Raw genomic sequence first — 22862 nt, 5'->3', positions numbered from 1 at the left:
ATTGATCCGTGCCAACCGTCTGTAGCCATGTTTCGTTCCGGCCTATTGACCACAGTATCTTCCTGAACCTTACACCCCCATTCCACTGACCATGGGAACCTCATCTGAAGCTCATCTGATCCCAATTTTGCAAAAATTTCCGCGTTCCGATGCGGTTCGATGAAAATTCACCCAACATCCTTTTTTGGGGGGTCCCTGTTTTCTGTAAAATCCAAAAGAGATCCAACATTGATAGGGTTAATCAGATGAAAGACTGGTAGCAGCCTGATGTCTGTCCGCCATAATCATCAGCGGCGTCCGACTGATCCCACTGCAGTCGGATTGTAATTCGAGGGTGACCTGACACTAATCTGACACTTCCAACACTCTCCTGACACCAATCAGACAAATCTGTTACTATTCAAAGGGTAATCGGACACTGACTCGGTACCGGTCGGATTTGTCACCAAAATCGGCAGTCGAGTATAAAAGCGGGCTGCACCTCCTGACGGTTCTAGTCATGGATAAACTTCTTCGCAACGCTGCAGCCCTGGGCTTTGTTTTTTATGCTGCAGCAACAAACTATGCAACAAGATGCAATGACCCTTGAGGTCCTGAGGAGGAGGCTGAGAAGACCACGTCATTGTTTGGTTCGAACATGGCTGCAAGCTGAAGAAGGCTGTTATTTGGGCACTACACCAGACTCGGGAATGAACTGAGAATGGAGGATACAACGGTATTCTTCAATTTCTTGAGAGTTACGCCAGAATCCTTTGATGAACTACTCCAGAGACTCGTACCAAGACTCACGAAGGGTCATACCAATGCCAGGAGAGCCTGTTAGCCTGCACCCTAAGGCACCTTGCAGCTGGCGATCGGTATCCATCACTGTCATACAGCTTCAGGGTTGCTCGAGAAGTTTATCCCCGAAATCTGTCAAGCCATATTGGAAAAGTATTCTGATGAAGTGATCCAGTGTCCGAACTGAACAAGAATGGCATGCAATTGCTGATGAATAAGATAGGCGTTGGAACGTTCCACATGTAATGGGGGCACAGATGGTAAGCACTCAGGAAACTGAAGAACTCAGGGAGTCTCTACCACACATTTCTTCTCAGTGGTCCTCATGGCACTTGTTGATGTGTTGACTTGTGGATAGACACAAGTGGTCAAGGTCACATGTCTGATGCAGATATACAATGCATCTGAGCTCAAAGAGACAGTGGAGAGAGGTCAAATAGGATTCCCCACCTGAGCCAATGACTAGTGACAACCAGAACATGCCATACTTCATGATTCATTGGGGATGATGCCTTTGCTTTGCGTACCCACATGATGAAGCCCTACTCGAGAAAGAATGTGACTCTTACAGAGCGATATATAACTATCGCATAAGTAGAGCCCGGAGAGTCGTGGAGAAGCGCTTTCGGAATACTGGCAGCCAGATTCCAGTGTCTTCAAGGAACATTACAACAACAACCTGACGTGCGTAGGCGAATAGGAAGTCGCTTCTTTGCCTTCTGTCCTCAAACATTTCTGTTCTTTCTTGGACCCATCTTCAGGATCTTGGTGCTGTAGTGTCGGCTGACCCTCCTATTGTAGTCCTTTGGCCGACAGATGACCGCTTGCTATGCGATATATGTCGGATGGCAGTTGAGTTAGTGAGCGATTACCTCCGATGTCACACTGGAGAGCAATCGGACGGTGTTAAATATCATGTTACCCTCCGGGGAGAATCGAATTGGTGATGGGCGACTATCAGGCACGTCGGGCACCCCGCAGACTGCAATCAAATGAGCGTCAGATGACTGTTAATCGTTGGATAATTATCAGATTGCCGTCAGATGTCGGCTGGACATCCGGTAGTTGCACGAATCTGACACACATCCGACTGACTTGACATTCATCCGACACTGACTCGATTTGCGACCGGAAATAGTGTCAGATGGCGAACTAAGCTCCGAGCTTAGTTCCTTCATCGGACGATTTCACCTCATCGGATCACGCCCGACACATCGGACACTGACCTGATAGTCGACAAACACAAATCGGATTCCTCAGACTGTGATACGATACTCTTCGCTGGGTTACCAGAAGGGAAAAACTTCGGTTCCAATGAGTGACCGAGGAGTCCGAAATCTCTGTGGAATGGGGGTGTTACCTCAATAAAAACAGCAACATGGAGTCAGGGGGTCATAGATGACAATGAGAAACAAGTCATCGACACACAGCTTGACAGCAACACCCAGTCAACAAGTTCGACAAATGAACAATCACCTGTACAACAGAAAGGTAAGAAAGTAAATTCCAAAACTTAAGCAGGTAATTCAAGGACTAAAGGCATTCAGGAAAATTCAGCATGGCCCAGTAAAACAGTTACTAACCAGAAGGTGAGCACCCCAGGCCCAAGTGATCCCACCAAGGAGAAAGGAAATACAAACAAGGGAAAAAGAGGAGTAAACAGTCAAAGCAAAACCCAGGCCCCAATCAGAATCAAGTCAGGTTCAACAACCAACCCAACAACCAACGTCAAGCAATGACGCCAATATTGTCAATCCTGATAACATTCATGCAAATCTTGCTTCCAAGAGAGCAAACAACAAATTCTATTACAGAGTTAAATGGAAGGATCTAGAAAGAGGGAGGACATGGGAATATGGCAGCAGCATACCAGACTCAATTCGGAGAGAATTTCATGTCAAGAAAAATGTGTCAGGATGTCAAACCATAACCATGGCATTGTGTAATCAAACCATATCCAATTGCCTCCAAACAACTACGGGAAATCAATAATTAAATAGAGAGAGTTATGGGCATTGAAATACTTCAAGGAGACTGCTATGTCAAGGCCTTGTGTGCCTTTGATGGAAATGGTCATCATTACCATACAGTTTAATTTTAATCTGTTCCTCCCCAACATCTACAGGTCTATTTGTATGAAATATTGAAAAATTACATTCAAACCCTTGAGTGAGTATGGCTGTGTCCAGTGATATGAGTAGGGGTCAACTTGATATGGAAGAAAGACCTAAGTAATGCAGGTTTGACCTTTAGAAATTTGGTAAAACCAGCTAGGGCTAACTGGGATGACACTTTGAACAAATAGGGTTTCATCTTTGTGAATGATCAGCTTTGTTCAGTGGGCTCTAAGGAACTGTTCATGACTTATGGCCAGGGTTTTACATGACGCGTGATTCCTGCATATTTGACGCAACAATTTTGTAAACGACTCTCAAAATATTATCATACGAGTCAAGCTTGACGTAAGTTTTATGGGTGGCCCTCACAATTCAGTTCAATAAAATCGATTTGATAAGCAAAAAATGATATTGTTCGATGATAGTTTGACTTTTACAGAGCTGTCAGATTATTCCAGAGAACTCAGAGGAGACAGTAATCCTGGCTGTGTGAATTGAACAATGCTGTAGTTTCATTTGGTGGTGTGACATACACAGTTACATACTGAGAATGATTAACACAAAGAAATATTAAAATTTTCATGACTCCCAAATATTGAAAATGACTCCCAAAAATAAATATTGTGAGTCACCATGACTCCCATTTTTTAAAGTCTCTGTAAAACCCTGCTTATGGCTCTGTGTGTGCGTGTGTGAGTGAGAGGGGTGCGTGGTTGGGGGTTCACCCATTTTGTTCTAGGTAGGTAGGAGTCATCAATTTTGCACACATGTACTTGGGGTGGGGGTCATCATTGATTTTGTAGGGGGGAAGGGGGCAATTACTTTGTACATAAATTTTATGGGGTCATTCACATTGTACATGCTTCTCCATAAAAAATCATCATCATCCCCCTAGCCATAAATGATGAACGGTCCCTAAGGGAAAGATTGGAATACTGTAATATATACACATTTTTAGCGTGTGGAGATGTTACCTGTAAATAGCATAAAGTAACAACATGCCAGTAAGGTCTACCTTTGACATGTCTTGAGCTTGAAACTGGAAGTGCAAGCGTTGAACAGCAGACCCCCCACCCAGAACTAAGCTGCTGCTATATGACCGTGGTCTGTAAAGAAGTCTAGACCAGACAATCCAGTGATTGACATCATAACAATCGTTCTATGCAATTTAGATACAACAAGAAGACAAAGTCATCAATATCCCCTGCAACAATGTCAACTTTGACATGGCAACACAATACAGGTCAGTGATGGTCAACTTGGGTTACTTTAAAGTTTAGGTTTTTTTCAAATTCTTGTTATCCAGCAATTTATAAGGATAAAGGCATTTCTGAATATGAAAAAATATATATACTCTAAAATTGACAAGCATAGAAGTTTCATAGCAGTATCTCCATTCATTCTTAAGTTATGCTTCAGAAATGTGGACAGATATGTGTATAACCCACAAAAAAGCACATCTCAGGATCATGCCTGGCATGTATATCAAGTTTGGTAAAGCTAGCACTCCAAACAAAATGACTTCTTTATAGAGTCGCAATTCAAGTCATGTTTTCATGGAAACCACAAAAAATTAAATTCACACACTGGTGTAAACACCACACACACACCCCTACACACCCCCCAAAAAAAAGAAAAGAAAAGAAAAAAAAATCACATCTATGGATCATGGTGAACATGTGTACCAAGTTTGATAAAACTAGCATGATATAGAAACGAGTTCCGTCCGTGCGTGCGTCTGTCAAACTTTTATTCATGATAGCTTAAGCAAACTTGGTACACATTTCAACCATGATCCCTAGATGTGCTTTTCAGGGGTTAGACCCAGATATGAATTTAATTTTTGCTGTTTCCATGGAAACATGACTTAGGCTGTGACTACGAGGATGTCATCCTGTCCAGAGCAGATATCCCAATTATATCCCCCGCAACTTCGTTGTTGTGGGGGATAATAACATGCATCAGCCAAGTTAGCGAGCCTAAACACCGATCCCGTTAGTTGTCTCTTATGACAAGCATGGGTTTCTCAAGACCAATTCTATGATGGATCTTTACGAGACACCTTTGACTAGAAATACCAGTTGAGAGTTGCTTTTATAATAACAGGAAATCGGGTCCTTTACAAGCATACACAGAGAGAAAAGCTCAAACTAGGAATATGTTTTATTTTCAAAACTCATACATAGCTTACAGACATTCACACATAGAATGCCGTAACATGGTAACAGTGAGACAGACCATATGGGAAGAAGTCTTTGACTTTTGACAATTACATTTAAAATTCACAGTATAGATCAAGCTTATTCCAACCCTTGCGAGTAGACAGATACTAAACGTGGTCAACTCAAACATTTGTCCATCTGACCAGTACAGAGGAATTTAAAGAAACAAGACCTCGACAGTCAGTTACCCATGAGTATGGTGTAGTGCCACTTTCAACAGTGTTCCAGTTATATAATGGCCGGTCATCTGTGAGGAAAGGCTGCCGTTATGTAACTCCTACATATTTTCAAACTTCGGTGAAGCCAATATGCATGGGTCAACTGGAAACAAACCATGGATCATAACATAGGATTCAAACCCATAATCAGAAGATCCTGTGATGACCAAGGGACATTACTCTGCAGTATTTCAATAGGGCATTGGACTAATATCCCTGACAAAATTCACCATCTTCATGAATCCTGAAGGAAGAATAGTGCAGGGAACAGGATGACAGACACTTGATAATCTTTCCATGTCAGTTTCACTTGATAATGTCTCATCACAATTTCACCAACACATGAAAAATGAAATCTGGAGAAATAAGCAGCACAGCATGTATCTCATACATAAACTACTGTCACACAGGCAATTCCATAGAACTCTTTTGAACATAAAACAACAAATATATACAAACAAGTTGATAGCAGTGAGTATCTGCCTGTGGCACAGTCTCTATCCATTACCACTGATTACATCCACCCAAAACAATGGAAGCACAATCAAGAGTGTTGATTATTCAATAATGATTAATAAAACAATCAGTTTTAACTGTACACAGATACTATCAAAAAACATTCCTAAAATTTCCAGTTTATCATGAAATCTACATCTTGGTGAATAACCTGATTTATTCATCAGTACTAAATCATTAATTGTTTACATCAGAGTGATGACTGATTATGATTATTTTAATGACACCCAATAGCTTATTATAAAAATAATACAATTTTTAGAAGAAAATGAATGGAGGCAGGGATGGATCAATTGTATGAAAATATTTTCTAAAAGAGATATCTGTAAAGGTCTTGTAGCTTAATGAAACTTTTCAAACAAAATAGTATATAGGTCTTTGTAGGATCTATTGAAATACAAGAATTATATGATTTGGGCAGAAAATGATTTTGAGAAATTACCATGTTTAAAGTACACAGATACACTGAATTTTAAGGACCAAAAAAGATATCTGTAGAAAGGGGTCGTCTTCTCAAAAGGTTACTCTTTGTCAAATCTGCAATTATACATCATTATAGTCTGTTTGCAGTGAAAACACACCGATGAATTTCACTTAAACAAAAAACTAAACCAAATAAAGTGAAATTAAGATTGCGAGTCCTCATAATTTTACCTTGCCAATTGGAAATTTAATTCTCAGAATTTTATTTAACTTAGGATAAAAGTTGTTTAACAAATGATCATAGATTGAAATCATTATTATTGGTTTGTATTACAAGGGGGTAAGCACAGTAGTTGGAACAGTGAAACAAATGCACGTGCGGTACGTGATGAGTTTTAACTTATACCAACCCTACTTGTTATCGGTGTTTCATTTAATGTGCATACCCCCATGTAATACAAACAAATAAAGCAATTTGAAACTAGGATCATTAGTTAAACAACTTTTATCGTAAGTTGAATAAAATTCTGAGATTTAAATGTTCAGTTGGCAATGTAAAATCATGAAGATTTGCAATCTTAATTTCACTTCATTCGATTTACATTTTTGTTTAAAGTAAAATTCATCGGTACGTTTTCTCCGCAAACAGACTATAGACAACATTTATTTTACCTTTTCAAATTGTTCTTGCTAGGCATTAATTTATATGAAGGGATTAAGTCCCTGAATATCATTACAGTTAACATGTACAAGATGGAGAGAAGGATTAGAGCACTACAATAGCATTGGTAATCCATCCTCATGGTCCCTAAAAGTTGATAGCTTTGTCCATGGTGCCACTACTTGTCTATATAACAAAAGACATTTCTACAAATTGTAATCAGGTGCTATGTTAATACATGAAATGTGCATGCTTTTTACTTTTAACTTTACACAAGTTCAGTGACATAAACCTAAGAAGTAACTTCAGACACTGACAAATAAAAACGTACCTTTATATTTTTATTACCTTCATTGAACTGAAATCTAAATCATGTATCAGTGTTTACTGAAGGTCATCATCAACCAATGCCAGAAGGCTTCCAGTTTTATGTATCTCAATCTCTATCTTGTAATACAAAACATATTTACCGGTAACTTAGAATATTAGAATTGTTGACAAAACGCTGATACAATGACAAGTTGCTTGAATAACCGAAGCGCTGTTTTTAGGCTTATTTGTTTACTGAATACAGCACTTGATAATAACGCTTAAAGCAATTACTGAATTTAATAAATATTGGAAATCTAAAATAGTAAACATATGATAGTTTGACTGCAATGACTTTAAATTCTAACTTTTAACAAACAACTTTTATGAAGAAAAAAAAAAGAAAGAAAAGAAAATTATGTGAATATTCTCATACACCAATGAGGTGCTGACTTCATCATTCAAGAAACACATTCACTACCTTAATATTTATCATTTTTTAACTAATTTATTTCAATAACGATGACTGATTGTGCTCCATAACAATGTAAACATAGCAGAATGAAATACATGTATATACATTATGATACAAATATAACACAAGGAATCTAAGAAAGCCAATTGCACTTATCCAGGTCTGTTGTTGTTTGAAGGAATGGCTACAGTATCTATACAATGTCCTGAGACGGGAGATAACTGATTAGTAACCATGGTAACTGGAATTTTATAACAGACTAGTCTTTCATTTTGCTCTCATCTCAACACAAATTAAGTATACATAACATGTGAATGACTGAGTATTAGAATGGTTGTACATATATTGTAACTTGATAAACACAAACTGGAAAATGTCTAAATTGCACTCACCCAGACTTTGAAAAGGCGAATGGTTTGACCACGCGAGCAGTCTAATAATGTCTTTATCTGTCCTCTGTCTGAAACTACAACTGTCATCGCTTCAGTAGCTGCTTATTACCTATGAGGCAGGATGAATTCCATCACCAACATCTATAAGCTTTGTACAGGCACTCTTTTCCACCACTAGCAATGGAAATCTTGCAATGTACAAATCAAGCCACTGCAGCTTCTAGCATGAAGGAAATCAGCCATTGCTCAGACCAATGAGTATGAAGGTTACATTAACTTTTAACCATCTATTGTAAAGTAATAACACATCATATTTTTCATATTTATTTAAAAAAATAATTTCTAGTTAAAGAGAAGAGAGTAACCGAGTCGCCAATCTGATGCTCTTCTGTCATTCCATGGAGGCGGCCATGTTTCGGTCTCGCAAGGCAACGAGAGCGTTAGATCGCGAGATTATGACGTACGCTACACACAACAGAAGCGCCAAATCGAAGCGTTTACCATTGCCGCGTCGGTAATACAGTGCAGTTCTCATACACCATGTTTCACAGCCTTGTGGTATCTACTTGACACTGTTTCAGTGTCAGGCAATGGTGGAACTCACACGAAGTTAGTGTACAGAAAAGCTGCATCTGATGCCAGTGATTTACAAATACACTCATCCCTCGCAATAACGCTCTTCGCGATACTGTGGTTTCGGTTAAACCACGGGGTAATCTGTGGCTCTCATAAAAATTCTTTGATTACAAAGTTTGTTCACCCCGAACGATACGACATAGTTTTTGAGTGGGCACAAAACACACAATAGCAGTTATGAATGTACTTGCCCTTTATGCCATGTTATGTACAACGAGGGTGTCTCATAACGTGTGTGTGTGTGTGTCACCCATGGACCCCAAGACCCGCGTTATGGCGTGAGATGATGTCATGTCAGTACTGACCATACATAGAGTTGCTACCCTGTTAAGACACATATCTGTCATGTGTGAGCGGGTGATTAAGGAACGTACACAAACCTGTGAAGCACTGCAGTTTGAGACATGACACAAATAAATCTCAACTGATATTGGGCAAGAGACCAAGGAGTCCCTACTTCCGCTCATGATCATAATCAGGTACACATGATATAACACAGGCATTAAAACAAGATTAACCCCAGCCATGGTTGTAAACATAGTAATGCTGGGTCGACCCTAACCTAGCATATGTGAAGCCCGATTGATCTATGGGGTCCTTGTTATGTTGAGCATTGACAGATATGCACAGGCAAATATTTCACTGAGCTAAATTGTACTGGATTTTGACCTAATATAATCTTGACTCTTGATATGCTAGGGATGTTACCATGACAATAATACACTTGGAGGTGATATTCTTCATATCTCTGGATATGATACATGAATGCATATCACTTGTGGGTGTCATATTACACATTCATATCCCCCTTAAAAGAGTAAGTTTTGAAACTCCACAAATATACTCCTCCATTTACAGAAATTATTAAATTTCTTATATACTTATCATAATAATGTTATCATTTTGCATCCATATAGGACCCTGAGAACTTCTAGTCATCTGAAGAGAGTTCTACATGGGTCCAATCAGAAGCTATGCTGGCCACTGTCTATGTACACATGTGCACAAACCACACAACAAATATGCTCCTGTTTTACTGTTATCACAGTTCTCCTACGTTTGGTGTCTGGTTTCATGCTAATATTTATGTTTTCCAGCCACAACACTGATATAATCCAGAAAACATAAACAAAAATATAGTGAGTCATAATCTGAGTTTCTTGCCGAATGAAATCTCTGATTAAAATCATGATTGCATCAAACCACACCACTATTGCATAGTCCACATTGTATGAGATACAGTGTATGCAAATAACAGACTTGTTTACAGACATGAATAAACATCAGCTCAACAAATGCCAGTCTTTCCTCATATACAGTGACTAGTCTTACACACAGTGAATACCCTCTACTGTCTATCTTAAACAACGGCAACAAAAACCATCATCACCAACAGGGCTGTCCAATATTAAAGATCATGAGCCAAAAACGATAGAAAACTGGTTGTGACTGGGAACTCATATAAAGAAATAATCTGTACATGATCATGTCTAGACCAGACAATCTAGTGATTGAGGTGTACATGCCATTGATCAACATATTCTAACTAACATATCTTCAAACTAAGAAAGTATCATCCTGAAAACACATTAACAAGTCTGCGAGTCAGACCATCCGATTCAGTCATTTTTATGAACCGACATAGGTCACCCTGGGCAATACCGAACCCAGCCCCCCAAACCCTTCCTTGTACCTGTAAGCAGAGGGTCATGATCAAATCATCACTCGAAGGCACAGGGTGAAGAACACATCCTATGCAGAAATAAAACAATTGGTATATTTGAGAATGTTGATTTAAAAAGAAACAAAGAATGTAACCTCCAAAAGGGTGTTATGGAATAAACCTTCTTTGACAAAAGAACCCATTATGTTCGTTGTCCGTAACTTTACATATTCCTTTTGTTTCTTATGACACATTATTGACAGAACTGACTTTTAGATAAACACAATAATAGGAATTATTGATCAAATATTTCACAAAATTTTACTTTTCCAGATTTTTTTCATCAAACAAATAGAATAAGGTTTACTAAATTAACGCTATATAAAATTAAAAGCTATGTTAGTTCATGATCATCAATGACACCTCACTGACAGTACTGTCTCAATGTCAGTTAAAAGCGAGACGGTTTCGTGAATGAGTAATGAACGAGTTGTAAGTAAGTGAGTCTATGCATGTTGTAAGAAGCAGCCAATGATATGGGTTGGTTGGTTGGTTGGTTGGTGTTTAACGCCGCACTCAGCAATATTCCAGCTATAAGGCAGTGAGTCGAGCAATAATAATCGAGTCTGGACCAGACAATCCAGTGATCAACAGCATGAGCATCGATCTACTCAGTTGGGACAGGATGACATGTGTCAACCAAGTCAGTGAGCCTGACCACCTGATCCTGTTAAACGCCTCTTACGACAAGCATGGGTAATTAAAGATCAATTTTAATCCGGATCTTCATGGGTCTTGTTGTGAGTGATGCACAGCACATACATAGACCCTTAGGGTGGCAAGCTGGTGTTCTGCTGACTACCAAGTATCAAAATCCAGGTGATGTACATCCTTAATGATAATGATAATTATATTTGAAACATATTTGACAGCACTGAAAAGACATCTGAAGACGTAACAAGAAAATTATGATGACAAGTGTGCTTCACCGGAGCAAGTACAAAACTTTGTTGGCACATTTTTAGGATTACAATCACAATTCTATGATCCTGGTATTTCAAATACCTGGCTCTCTTTCAAAAAAGAATAAAACCCTCACATATATCTTCTTAATCATAAGTGTCACATTAACTACAAATAATGCTTTCAAAAATACAGTCATCACAACTCATCTTAACCCACATAAACATATTTTCCATTCACATGAAAATAAACATCTCTGACACAGTAAAACCAAAATAAAATATTCCTGAACACTGTCAAACAATTAAAATAATTTATCTATCACATGACCTGCCAACAACCTATCAGAACCAACTAGACCAATGGTCCCAGTCCATCCAATCCCAGTCTGTGGCGGCGTTGAGAACAGCAAAGACTGCGGCACTAAGCACGGCACTGAGTGTCCACACAGTTACTTTCACTACCACATTCCTGCCATCTTGGACAACCAGCGCCCGTACCCCTTGTTTGCGCAGCCTCTTCAGAAGACCGTCAGGCTTTTGATTTCTTGCTGCATGTTGTAACTTCTTGGCTAACGAGGTGCTGAAGAAGGAATGAGGTATTTCAGATTTGTTGTTTGTTGTTTAATGTCGCACTCAGCAATATTCCAGCTATATGGCGGAGGTCTGTAAATAATCAAGTCTGGACCAGACAATCCAGTGATCAACAGCATGAGCATGACAATTGGGATATGATGACATGTGTCAACCATAATTTTTCTCTTCATCTTTAAGATGGAGGAAAGAATTCTTATTTTTTAAAGCTCCAAGGTTTGATTTGCAGTTACAAAGGAAAAGTGAAAAAAAAAATTAGAACGTAGGTTTGGAAACAATACCTACTTCCAAGGATAAAACAAGAATTCCAAACATCATATTTTAAAACAAGTCAAGGAGTGGTGGGATAGCCTAGTGGTTAATGCATTCTCTGATCATGCCAACAGCCCAGGTTTGCTTCCTCAAATGGTTCCAATGTGTTAAGCCTTTTTCTGGTGTCACCCTGCCATGATAATGCTTGAATATTGTTAAAAGTGGCATAAAACCCAACTCACTCAATCACTCACTCACTAGAAATAATCAAAATTTTCAACTGAACATTTCTGAAAATAAACGAAACAAGGAAGAGATTGGTGTGACTACCTTTCCCTGTACTTGATGACTGCCTCATTAGCTAGTTGGGTGGGAGGGTACTGGAGGTAGAGGTCCCCTGCCTTGGCTATCAACAGTTCAAAAGGTAGGTCATCTGGTATCTTGGACAGCAGGCTGTGCAGGTAGCACATCTCACATTCACAGGCCAGCAGCTCCTTCTCCCTATGTAGAACTATCTGTAGGCGGAGAGAAGGCACAGTGTAGGCAGTCAGTTTTATTTTTGTTTTTCAAGCTGCACTCAGGATTTTCTAAGCTACATGATACAACAATGTGGCCTCCGTTCTATGAGTGATACATTTGCTTAAACACTGCTTGTAGCATCATGATGTGCCAGTACAACAGATGCTCTGGTCAGGCTCGTTGACTTGGTTGACACATGTCATTGTATCCCTATTGCGTAGATCGATACTCATGCTGTTGATCACTGGAGATTGTCTGGTCCAGACTCGATTATTTAGAGATCGCTGTCATATAGCTGGAATATAGCTGAGACCAACGTTCATAAACACCACAAATCTGAAGTCAAACATACAAAATGTGGATCCTGTCAAGGCTAAGGGATGCAACTCTTTGGAACAAAATCACACACTGATAGGTGAGACTGAGAGAGGTGAAATGGGGTTGAATGTCGCACTTAAGAATATTTCTCTCATATGACGATGTGCATGCGTGTGCATGTTTGGCTGCTTATACTAGCCCTGACTTAAGCTGAGTTTATAGTGCTAGCTCACTGAGATATTATTCCGCAGTTAAGCATGGATACCACACTCAGACACATTGTACTGACTCCGAGCCGACCAGTCCTTGCCCATATTCCAGCTGTATGGTGGTACTCTGTATATAATCGAGTCGGGACCAGACAATTCAGTGATCAACATCATTAGCATCAATCTACTCAATTGGGATATGATGACATGTGTCAACCAAGTCAGCAAGTCTGACCACCCGATCCCGTTAGTCCCTTTTATGAAAAGCATGGGTTGCTGAAGACCAATTCTAACCCGGAACAATAACGTTATCTCCATATATATTTTCTGCCAAATCGTGACAAGGTTTGCAATTCATTTGTGATATTTCCACTCATCTATGAAAATACTAATTATCAAAAGAACATTACTAGGCTGTGAATGTTTCACTCTCTAACTCCCACTTTTAGGTCTTGTATATATTCCTAACTGTTGTTGATGACCTGAGTAGAGACGTAAGTGGAAAAACTCTAAATGACAGGTACACAGTCTGGGAAGAGTACTAAGGGGCAGGTATCTGGGTAGGGAATCTGCATCCGTTGCAGCCTTACAGGAAATAGTGGGTCTTCCAAGGTGGGAGTACTAGCAATTGATAGCAACACTGTCTCCACCAATTCTTCAATTATGACTACCAATTGAACAAGGATGTATTTTTCCCTGACACAAAGGTTGGAGGTTGTTTCCATCCAATCCACATTTATGACCAACAACAGATCAAGGATTTATTCTGCTCTGACATAAAGATTGGAGGTTGTTTCCATCCAATCCACATTCATGACCAACAACAGAACAAGGACATATTCTGCTCTGACACAAAGGTTGGAGGTTGTTTCCATCCAATCCACATTTATGACCAACAACAGAACAAGGATGTATTCTGTCCTGTGACAAAGGTTGGAGGTTGTTTCCATCCAATCCACATTTATGACCAACAACAGAACAAGGATTTATTCTGCTCTGACATAAAGATTGGAGGTTGTTTCCATCCAATCCACATTCATGACCAACAACAGAACAAGGACATATTCTGCTCTGACACAAAGGTTGGAGGTTGTTTCCATCCAATCCACATTTATGACCAACAACAGAACAAGGACGTATTCTGTCCTGTGACAAAGGTTGGAGGTTGTTTCCATCCAATCCACATTTATGACCAACAAGGGAACAAGGACGTATTCTGCTCTGTGACAAAGGTTGGAGGTTGTTTCCATCCAATCCACATTTATGACCAACAACAGAACAAGGACGTATTCTGCTCTGACACAAAGGTTGGAGGTTGTTTCCATCCAATCCACATTTATGACCAACAACAGAACAAGGACGTATTCTGTCCTGTGACAAAGGTTGGAGGTTGTTTCCATCCAATCCACATTTATGACCAACAAGGGAACAAGGATGTATTCTGTCCTGTAACAAAGGTCGGAGGTTGTTTCCATCGAATCCACATTTATGACCAACAACAGAACAAGGACGTATTCTGCTCTGACACAAAGGTTGGAGGTTGTTTCCATCCAATCCACATGTATGACCAACAACAGAACAAGGATGTATTTTTCCCTGACACAAAGGTTGGAGGTTGTTTCCATCCAATCCACATTTATGACCAACAACAGAACAAGGACGTATTCTGCTCTGACACAAAGGTTGGAGGTTGTTTCCATCCAATCCACATTTATGACCAACAACAGAACAAGGACGTATTCTGTCCTGTGACAAAGGTTGGAGGTTGTTTCCATCCAATCCACAATTATGACCAACAACAGAACAAGGACGTATTCTGCTCTGACACAAAGGTTGGAGGTTGTTTCCATCCAATCCACATTTATGACCAACAACAGAACAAGGACGTATTCTGCTCTGACACAAAGGTTGGAGGTTGTTTCCATCCAATCCACATTTATGACCAACAACAGAACAAGGACGTATTCTGCTCTGACACAAAGGTTGGAGGTTGTTTCCATCCAATCCACATTTATGACCAACAACAGAACAAGGACGTATTCTGTCCTGTGACAAATTCTGCTCCTGACACAAAGGTTGGAGGTTGTTTCCAATCCAATCCACGTATTTATGACCAACAACAGAACAAGAACAAGGACGTATTCTGCTCTGACACAAAGGTTGGAGGTTGATTCCATCCAATCCACATTTAGGACCAACAACAGAACAAGGACGTATTCTGTCCTGTGACAAAGGTTGGAGGGTGTTTCCACCGAATCCACAATTATGACCAATAACAGAACAAGGACGTATTCTGCTCTGACACAAAGGTTGGAGGTTGTTTCCATCCAATCCACATTTATGACCAACAACAGAACAAGGACGTATTCAGTCCTGTGACAAAGGTTGGAGGGTGTTTCCACCGAATCCACAATTATGACCAACAACAGAACAAGGATGTATTTTTCCCTGACACAAAGGTTGGAGGGTGTTTCCATCCAATCCACATTTATGACCAACAACAGAACAAGGACGTATTCTGCCCTGACACAAAGGTTGGAGGGTGTACTCACTGCGGCAGCCAGGTAGATAGGCATGAGGGGGTGACAGGCGATGAAGAAGTCGTACAAGCGGACAATGTGTTTGATATCATTCACTGTGTGACCAAACCATGTGATGAGCCAACTCAAACTGAAGATGGTTCCCAGCTCAGCCCTGTAATAGACACATCATCATTAACACACTCATTCCCCATATACACATGAGAGTATAGTACTAGCATAAATATCTGGATAACAGCACCAATCGTGTCATCCAATCACATACTTTGGTTCACTTTATCAATCCCTTTCCAGTGAGTGAATGAGTACGTTTTCGCCGCTTTTAGCAATATTCCAGCAATATCACAGCAGGGGACACAAGAAATGGACTTCACACATTGTAACCATGTAGGGAATTGAACCTGGGCCTTCGGCGGCACGAGTGTATGCTTTAACCACCAGGCTACCCCACCGAACAACTCCCTTTCCAAATCCTGGATCTGTTTCTCCACTGGCTTGTTGGACAGAAATAAACAATGTATGAACAAACATAAAATTAACAGGTATTTTACACCTAAAACTATAGTCATAAGTTTGTAAATGTAGTTTTTACAACTAAATATATTAGATAAATGGTTTTTAACTGGTATAACCTGTTTACCTTTCTAGATATGCGTAGAGTTCAGGATTGGCTTTGTGAATGATGGGATACAAGTAGTTCAACATGTGTTTGGTCCGATCCATGTTGGCATCCATGAAGTCTCTACAATCAAACAAAGCTGAATGAAAGTTGGAACAAAATACACAATTATTATACACAGTTGAGTCAAAGTTATTATTTCCGTTGTGTTGACTTGAAAAAGATGAAAGTTTAATTTCATAAACCCTGGGCGAAAATGTGCAGAGATTTTACAGGGGCAAGCACAATCCCGAAATGCTCTTGGTCTTACCGTAGATGATTTAGGGAGAGGTTTTCCACTAAGGCAAAGGCAATATCTTCTCCCACAACCAGAAGGAATGTCACACAGATGTCATGGTAACCCTGAAACGATTACAGAATATTTTCACACAGCGTATCCAAGCTCAAACAATGCACACATCACATAAGAAACTACCTGATAAATTGAGCAATTTTTTTCAACATAATAAATAGCTGTAATTTAACCCTCCGGTTTTCACATTTTTACTTCATCTCACAAAATATTAGCAGCCATTAAGTTAAAAAACATATCAACTAAAATAAAGGTCAACAGAACATATTAACTGTCAAGTGTTACAGCTTGAAGTGACTATTTGCATATGAATAGTAGCTTTAGGTCACTGTATGCAAATAAATATTTGTTTTAGGTCACTATTTACATATGAATATTTGCTTCAGGTCACTATTTGAATAATGTAGCTCAAAATGGGAAACAAATTTTAGTACAAAAACCTGACCTAATATAGGTATGAAAGATAAGATGCTATTTGAAACAAGAGAACTATGTGTACTATATACTGTCAGTGCACTCAAAATTACACCAAAAGCTAAATAAAGGGTCCCATTCACAAAGATGAACTCCAAATAGTACTGAATTGTTTTAGTTACATCTGCATTCCGCATGTTAGATAGAGCCAATACACATCGCAGGTGCAAATAACTGACAGGTTCATGTGGCTTGTCAATGTATTTTGAATGGGCATCAATATCAGCCAGGTGGAAAGGAATTGGAGTTATGTCCCTTAGTGCATCATCAGCTTGTCAACTTCAATAGATTTTCTGTGACAATATTGTCCACATAAGGTGAAAATGCATTGAACTAACTTGCAAATACATGCAGGTACATAACATTTTAATGTGGTATATGATAAAAAGGTTATCATATGGCAGTTTCCATATCATCACCCATATCAGTTCTCAACCATGACTTCAGCGCCCATGCTGATATGGGGGTCAAAGGTTGATACGGGGTAGGATATGAAAAACGCCATATAGTAACCACTTATGTCATATCCATGGGGATTAGATTTTGTACTCCCTTGTGACATCATTTTGAAGAAACTGCCACATCCAACACTGATATTAGCCACATGTCCACTTACAAGACATACTACTTATTATTGCAGGGTAGGACAGGCCTGGCAGTTTGGTCACAGAGAGATAGTATGTTTCAGTCATGGCTTCAAGAAATTCAATTTTAGAGTAAAATGTGAAGTCAGCAATTTCATCTGAAGACATTTTCCCTGACATCAAGTGAGTGAGTGAGTGAGTGAGTTTGGTTTAGCCGCTTTTAGCAATTGTCCAGCAATATCACAGCGGGGGACACCAGAAATGAGCTTCACAACATTTGGAACCCATGTGGGGAATAGAACCTGGGTCTTCGGCGTGACAAGTGAACGCTTTACCACTAGGCTACCCTACCACCCCCCTGACATCAAGCATGTCCAGCAAACCAATTATCATTACAGTATTTTCTGGAATAATCTTTTTTTCAGAATGATACCAGCCACTGCCCATATAGCTTAGTTAGACACTAAGTTCTGATTAGGGATAAAAAGATACAGCAAGGCCACAATACAATATGTATCATGACACTTAAGTCATCATATTATATGTATCACAATACTCATATCACGTGAAGACTTCTTGCCAATAAATATTTCAGAGCAGATTCCAAAGGAACATTGAGCTGTAGACTTATGTTTCTTGCAGATATTTTAGCGATAAAATTGAAAGACACTGTGCTTAGGAAACATTCTGTGACATCTGACTGACAAAATGAGGGATGTGGAGTGTCATTTAATGAGTAGTAAGTATTTTGGCAAGTGTATAATTCAGTGAGCGAAATAGTTTTCAAATTTTGCTAGCCAGTTGGGCTAGCTATGCCTGAAGTTACAAGCCCACAAAATAATTCACTAGTCCGAAATTGGAATAGACAGACGTTTCATCATTAAGCTGATAATATGATGAACAATTTTATCTGGCCACAATCTTGCTTGATTTAAAAGTGTGTTATAACTTAACAAGTCAGAGAGAGGGATATATATTCATGGAAACGAATAAGGGACGACATGAAAGTACAAGTATTCCTGTATTCTTTTCCAGGGTTTTTTCAGAAGGTATAATGCACTGTTAGTGAAATTCTGGAAATAAATAAAGAAACACTTGTACTTTTATGGGTTCCCTTATTTGTTTCTATGAGTATATTTACAAAATGACCCCATAAAAATTCCCTGTTCACTCGGGCCAGTGACTGTGGAAATTTACTGGCCCGACTGGATTTTTACTAGCCACGGGCTAGTGGGCCAGTGGCTATTTCAGACACTGGTATAATTCTGTATTGATACAGAAAGAGATGTATCAGGCATCATGTCATTGCATGAAAAACCATGATGCACAAGTGTCCCAGTATATCATATCACGACAACTGTTGACGAGTCAGTGAGTTTAGTTTTACACCACTTTTAGCAATATTCCAGCAATATCACGGCTGGGGACACCAGAAATGGGCTCCACACATTGTACCCATGTGGGGAATCAAACCCAGGTCTTCAGTGCGACAAGCAAACTCTTTAACCACCAAGTTACCCTACTGCCCCAAACTGTTGATGATATAGACACACTGCAACAGGTCATTTACCATGGTGATGAGCAACCCATTAGTTACCTGGTAGTAATGAAGTTCTTCATGCTTGACGAGAACCCTCATGATGCAGTCCACCAGCTGGTCCTGCATGGCCATACGATGAGACTCCTCCATACCTGCACAAAACAAGTTTACAATCTAGGTGTAAATTAGGCTTGGTTGTCAGCCAAGACTGACATTGAAATCCAGAAATAGTTATCTTATTTAGAAACCTAGATCTACCAAAAATAATTTTAAAAATAGCTAAATCCCAAATGAGCTAAGAACAATTAAAAATTTCAGAGTTCAGGCAATCTAGACTATCTTGCTACACGTAAGTTGGTCTGGCAGACAGGCCATTGTCCACTAGGCCTTCACATAACCATAAGTGACCCGTGAAGATCCGGGTAAGAATATTTGATCTTTAGTAACCCATGCTAGTCGTAAGAAGCGACTAACGGGATCGGGTGGTCAGGCTCACTGACTTGGTTGACATATGCCATCGGTTCCCAATTGCGCAGATCGATACTCATGCTGTTGATCACTGGATTGTCTGGTTTAGACTCAATTATTTACAGACCGCCGCCATATAGCTGGAATATTGCTGAGTGTGGCGTGAAACTAAACTCATTCATAACCACACGTCTTAGGGGAGCAAACAAGGTGAAATAAATATGTAGAGAATAGGAGGATGGGTGACTGGTTAGTTCAACTCATGGTGGACTTTAAAGCTTCTGTTCTGCCTCTCATGGAGCGAGTGTCACATCGTTAGTATTTCAGCCACATCTTGATGATAATTTACAAAACTATTCATCATATGAATAAACTGATTTGACAACACTGTATGCACTTATTTTACCGACTTGTATTAGTGAAACATATTTTTGGGATATAACTTTATGACATTAAATAGTGTCCAACTTTGTGCAAATGATTTCACTATTTCATAATTCTTTCTATTTGAGACATAGAATTTATCAATCAACTTGTGTATTATTACACAAATATTTTAAGACTTCCTAGAATTTAGAACAGTTAAATTTCTGTAAACTCTGAAGGCAAAGTTTAAATCAGGTACACTTATGAAACCCTCAAGAAATGTGCTAAAACAATACTTGGTTGGTTGAATGTCTCTGAATCCAAACAAAGTGGATTGCTTCTTATTATGGCAACCACTGGACTGTCCTGACCAGTCTCCATCAGCTGGACTACTGTAGGCTTAGGAGTTAAACAACAACCAAACATAGCTAACCTGGAGGAAAGCGTTTTAGTGATCTGTTGACATCCAGCACCACCTGATCATAGTCCCGATGAGCCGTCAAAACCTCCTGGGCTGCAACATAACACAAAGTTGTACAGGCAGAGTGAGTGAGTTTAGTTTTACGCCGCTTTTAGCAATATTCCAAGTAATATCTTGGCAGGGGACACCAGAAATGGACTTCACACATTTTACCCATGTGGTGAATGGAACCCGGGTCTTCAGCATGACGAGCGGCTTTGACCACTCGGCTACCCCACATAATTGCATCAAAACATAGGCTGTTGATAAATCGATGAAAATATTGTTTTGAAAGATATATTTCATAATCTGTAGGAAAAGGGAAACCTCTTTTTAACCAAATAACATTCAAGCATTCTTCAATGTCATGATAGAAATGATAAAAATAGTGTCAATATTTTGTCACATATCCATGGTTACTATTATTATATAATTGGGCTTTAGGATGCAAAAAATACACCCATATTGTTGAATTACACAGTGGCATTATGATTTAAACTTGCAATTCTTACATGGCTTAGCGTCAATGTCCTGAACATTAACTCCCAGGAGTTTGGGCCATGCCTTCTTCCGAAGTTCATCACTGATGAGCCCACCCCTGCTGATGGACAGCTGTCTGAGACGTGCTACATCTGCAGGGTCTTTGAAAAGAGCCTTCTGGATCTCACTAGTTTTATTACGCTTGCTGAACACTGAAAATTTCACATATTATTTTATAAATACAACAAATCACAATCCAACAAAATATATCTTTGCCTCTTAAGTCTGAAACAAAACCGGAAAGATATAAAGAATAAATGTCTGACAATGAATTGATGAATGTAATGAATGTGATGTAATAATGAACATATACATTATGCACCCTAGATAAAGACTTAAATAGTATGTTAAACTCAATAAATGCCATGTTTGTATGAACAGATTTCAACATATTGAATTTGTTTCTTGACTCATTTATTAGTGTCCATACATGTAGTAAAGTATATTTCAGTATGTGACATAACAGACTAAATATACTCAACAAAAAGTCAAGGACAACTCCAATAAACAATATTTTAGTATCTAATAGTTCATATTATCATCCATATAATACTTAATAATGAATATTGAGATGGTCCTTAACTTATTGGGGAGTCAAGCATATATGGTGGTGTTGGTGTGTTGTTTAACGCCGCACTCAGGAATATTCCAGCTATATGGCGGCAGTCTGTAAATAATCAAATCTGGAGCAGACAATCCAGTGATCAACAGCATGAGCATCAATCTACACAAATGGGATACAATGACATGTGTTAACCAAGTCAGCGGATCTAACCATCCGATCACATTACTCGCCTCTTACAACAAGCATGGTTTACTGAAGACTAAATATATATGTAAATGTATGACCACCTGATGACCAGACTTTACTGATGTACATGGATGCATCACCATGTGACATAATGAATCAGAGCCGGAACTGGAAGCTTAATTGGTCTTAATTAGTTGCATTGATGATATAAAGATATGAGATCAAACAGCACAAACAAAACAATCAACTGCTAATCCCATAAATCACTGCAACTGTTCTTGAAACCTTTTTAGATGTTTGCTTGCGAGTATAGAATGTGACCGCAGCCCACAGTTGTCATAAAAATTGTTTTTAAAAAGGTGTGTTGGGGTAGACTACCCAAAACCCATTTCTTAACCCTTGTACCCTTGAAAATATAATAATAATGACAAACATATTCTATAGCGACACCTTCATGTTTTTAAGGGGGATTACATCTAACATGTTCTAAATACATTTTAACTGCCTGTGACTGCATGTTTGTTTACAAACCCTTAGCTTTTGACTTCGTCTTCGGCTTGCCGTTTTTGGTTACATGTTGACTATCTTCTCCCTTGCTCTGACAATCGTCTGATTTAGAGGCAGACTCCGAGTCACTCATCAAAACTGAATTTGATCGAATTTCGTCACTAAATATAAAGCTTACAGAGAACGCTTATTTCTAAACACGGAGGAACACGAATATACAACATACGGAATATCGTGAAGCAGACAACGCACCTGCAATCCCGTACATCACTCAAAATAAAGTTTCTTTCCATTAAGATAAAAACAACATCAATATGACCAATGTACTCACAATACGTGTTTGTGTCTAGCTAAAATATCATTTGGTCAATAAATCTTAAGTCATGAGAGATATT

At 39.1% G+C, this 22862-nt stretch overlaps 1 protein-coding gene across 1 annotated transcript; it reads right to left on the bottom strand.

Annotated features, from left to right (window-relative positions):
* Positions 1-11116: 11116 nt before the first annotated feature.
* Positions 11117-22813, bottom strand: LOC124262940 (TBC1 domain family member 20-like). The gene is made up of 9 exons (XM_046697555.1): positions 22492-22813; positions 21182-21361; positions 20643-20723; positions 19433-19527; positions 16736-16827; positions 16447-16548; positions 15819-15960; positions 12551-12735; positions 11117-11957 (listed from the first exon to the last, which is right to left on the bottom strand). Exons 1-9 carry the CDS (start codon positions 22598-22600, stop codon positions 11720-11722), a joined length of 1224 nt encoding a protein of 407 aa, XP_046553511.1. The 5' UTR covers positions 22601-22813; the 3' UTR covers positions 11117-11719.
* Positions 22814-22862: the final 49 nt, after the last annotated feature.

This window comes from Haliotis rubra, unplaced genomic scaffold, assembly GCF_003918875.1.
Source record: "Haliotis rubra isolate DU_JTF1 unplaced genomic scaffold, ASM391887v1 Scf12, whole genome shotgun sequence".
NCBI lineage: Eukaryota > Metazoa > Mollusca > Gastropoda > Lepetellida > Haliotidae > Haliotis > Haliotis rubra.
The sequence above is the reverse complement of the archived record's forward strand: the minus strand, read 5'-3'. Positions and strand labels throughout refer to the sequence as shown.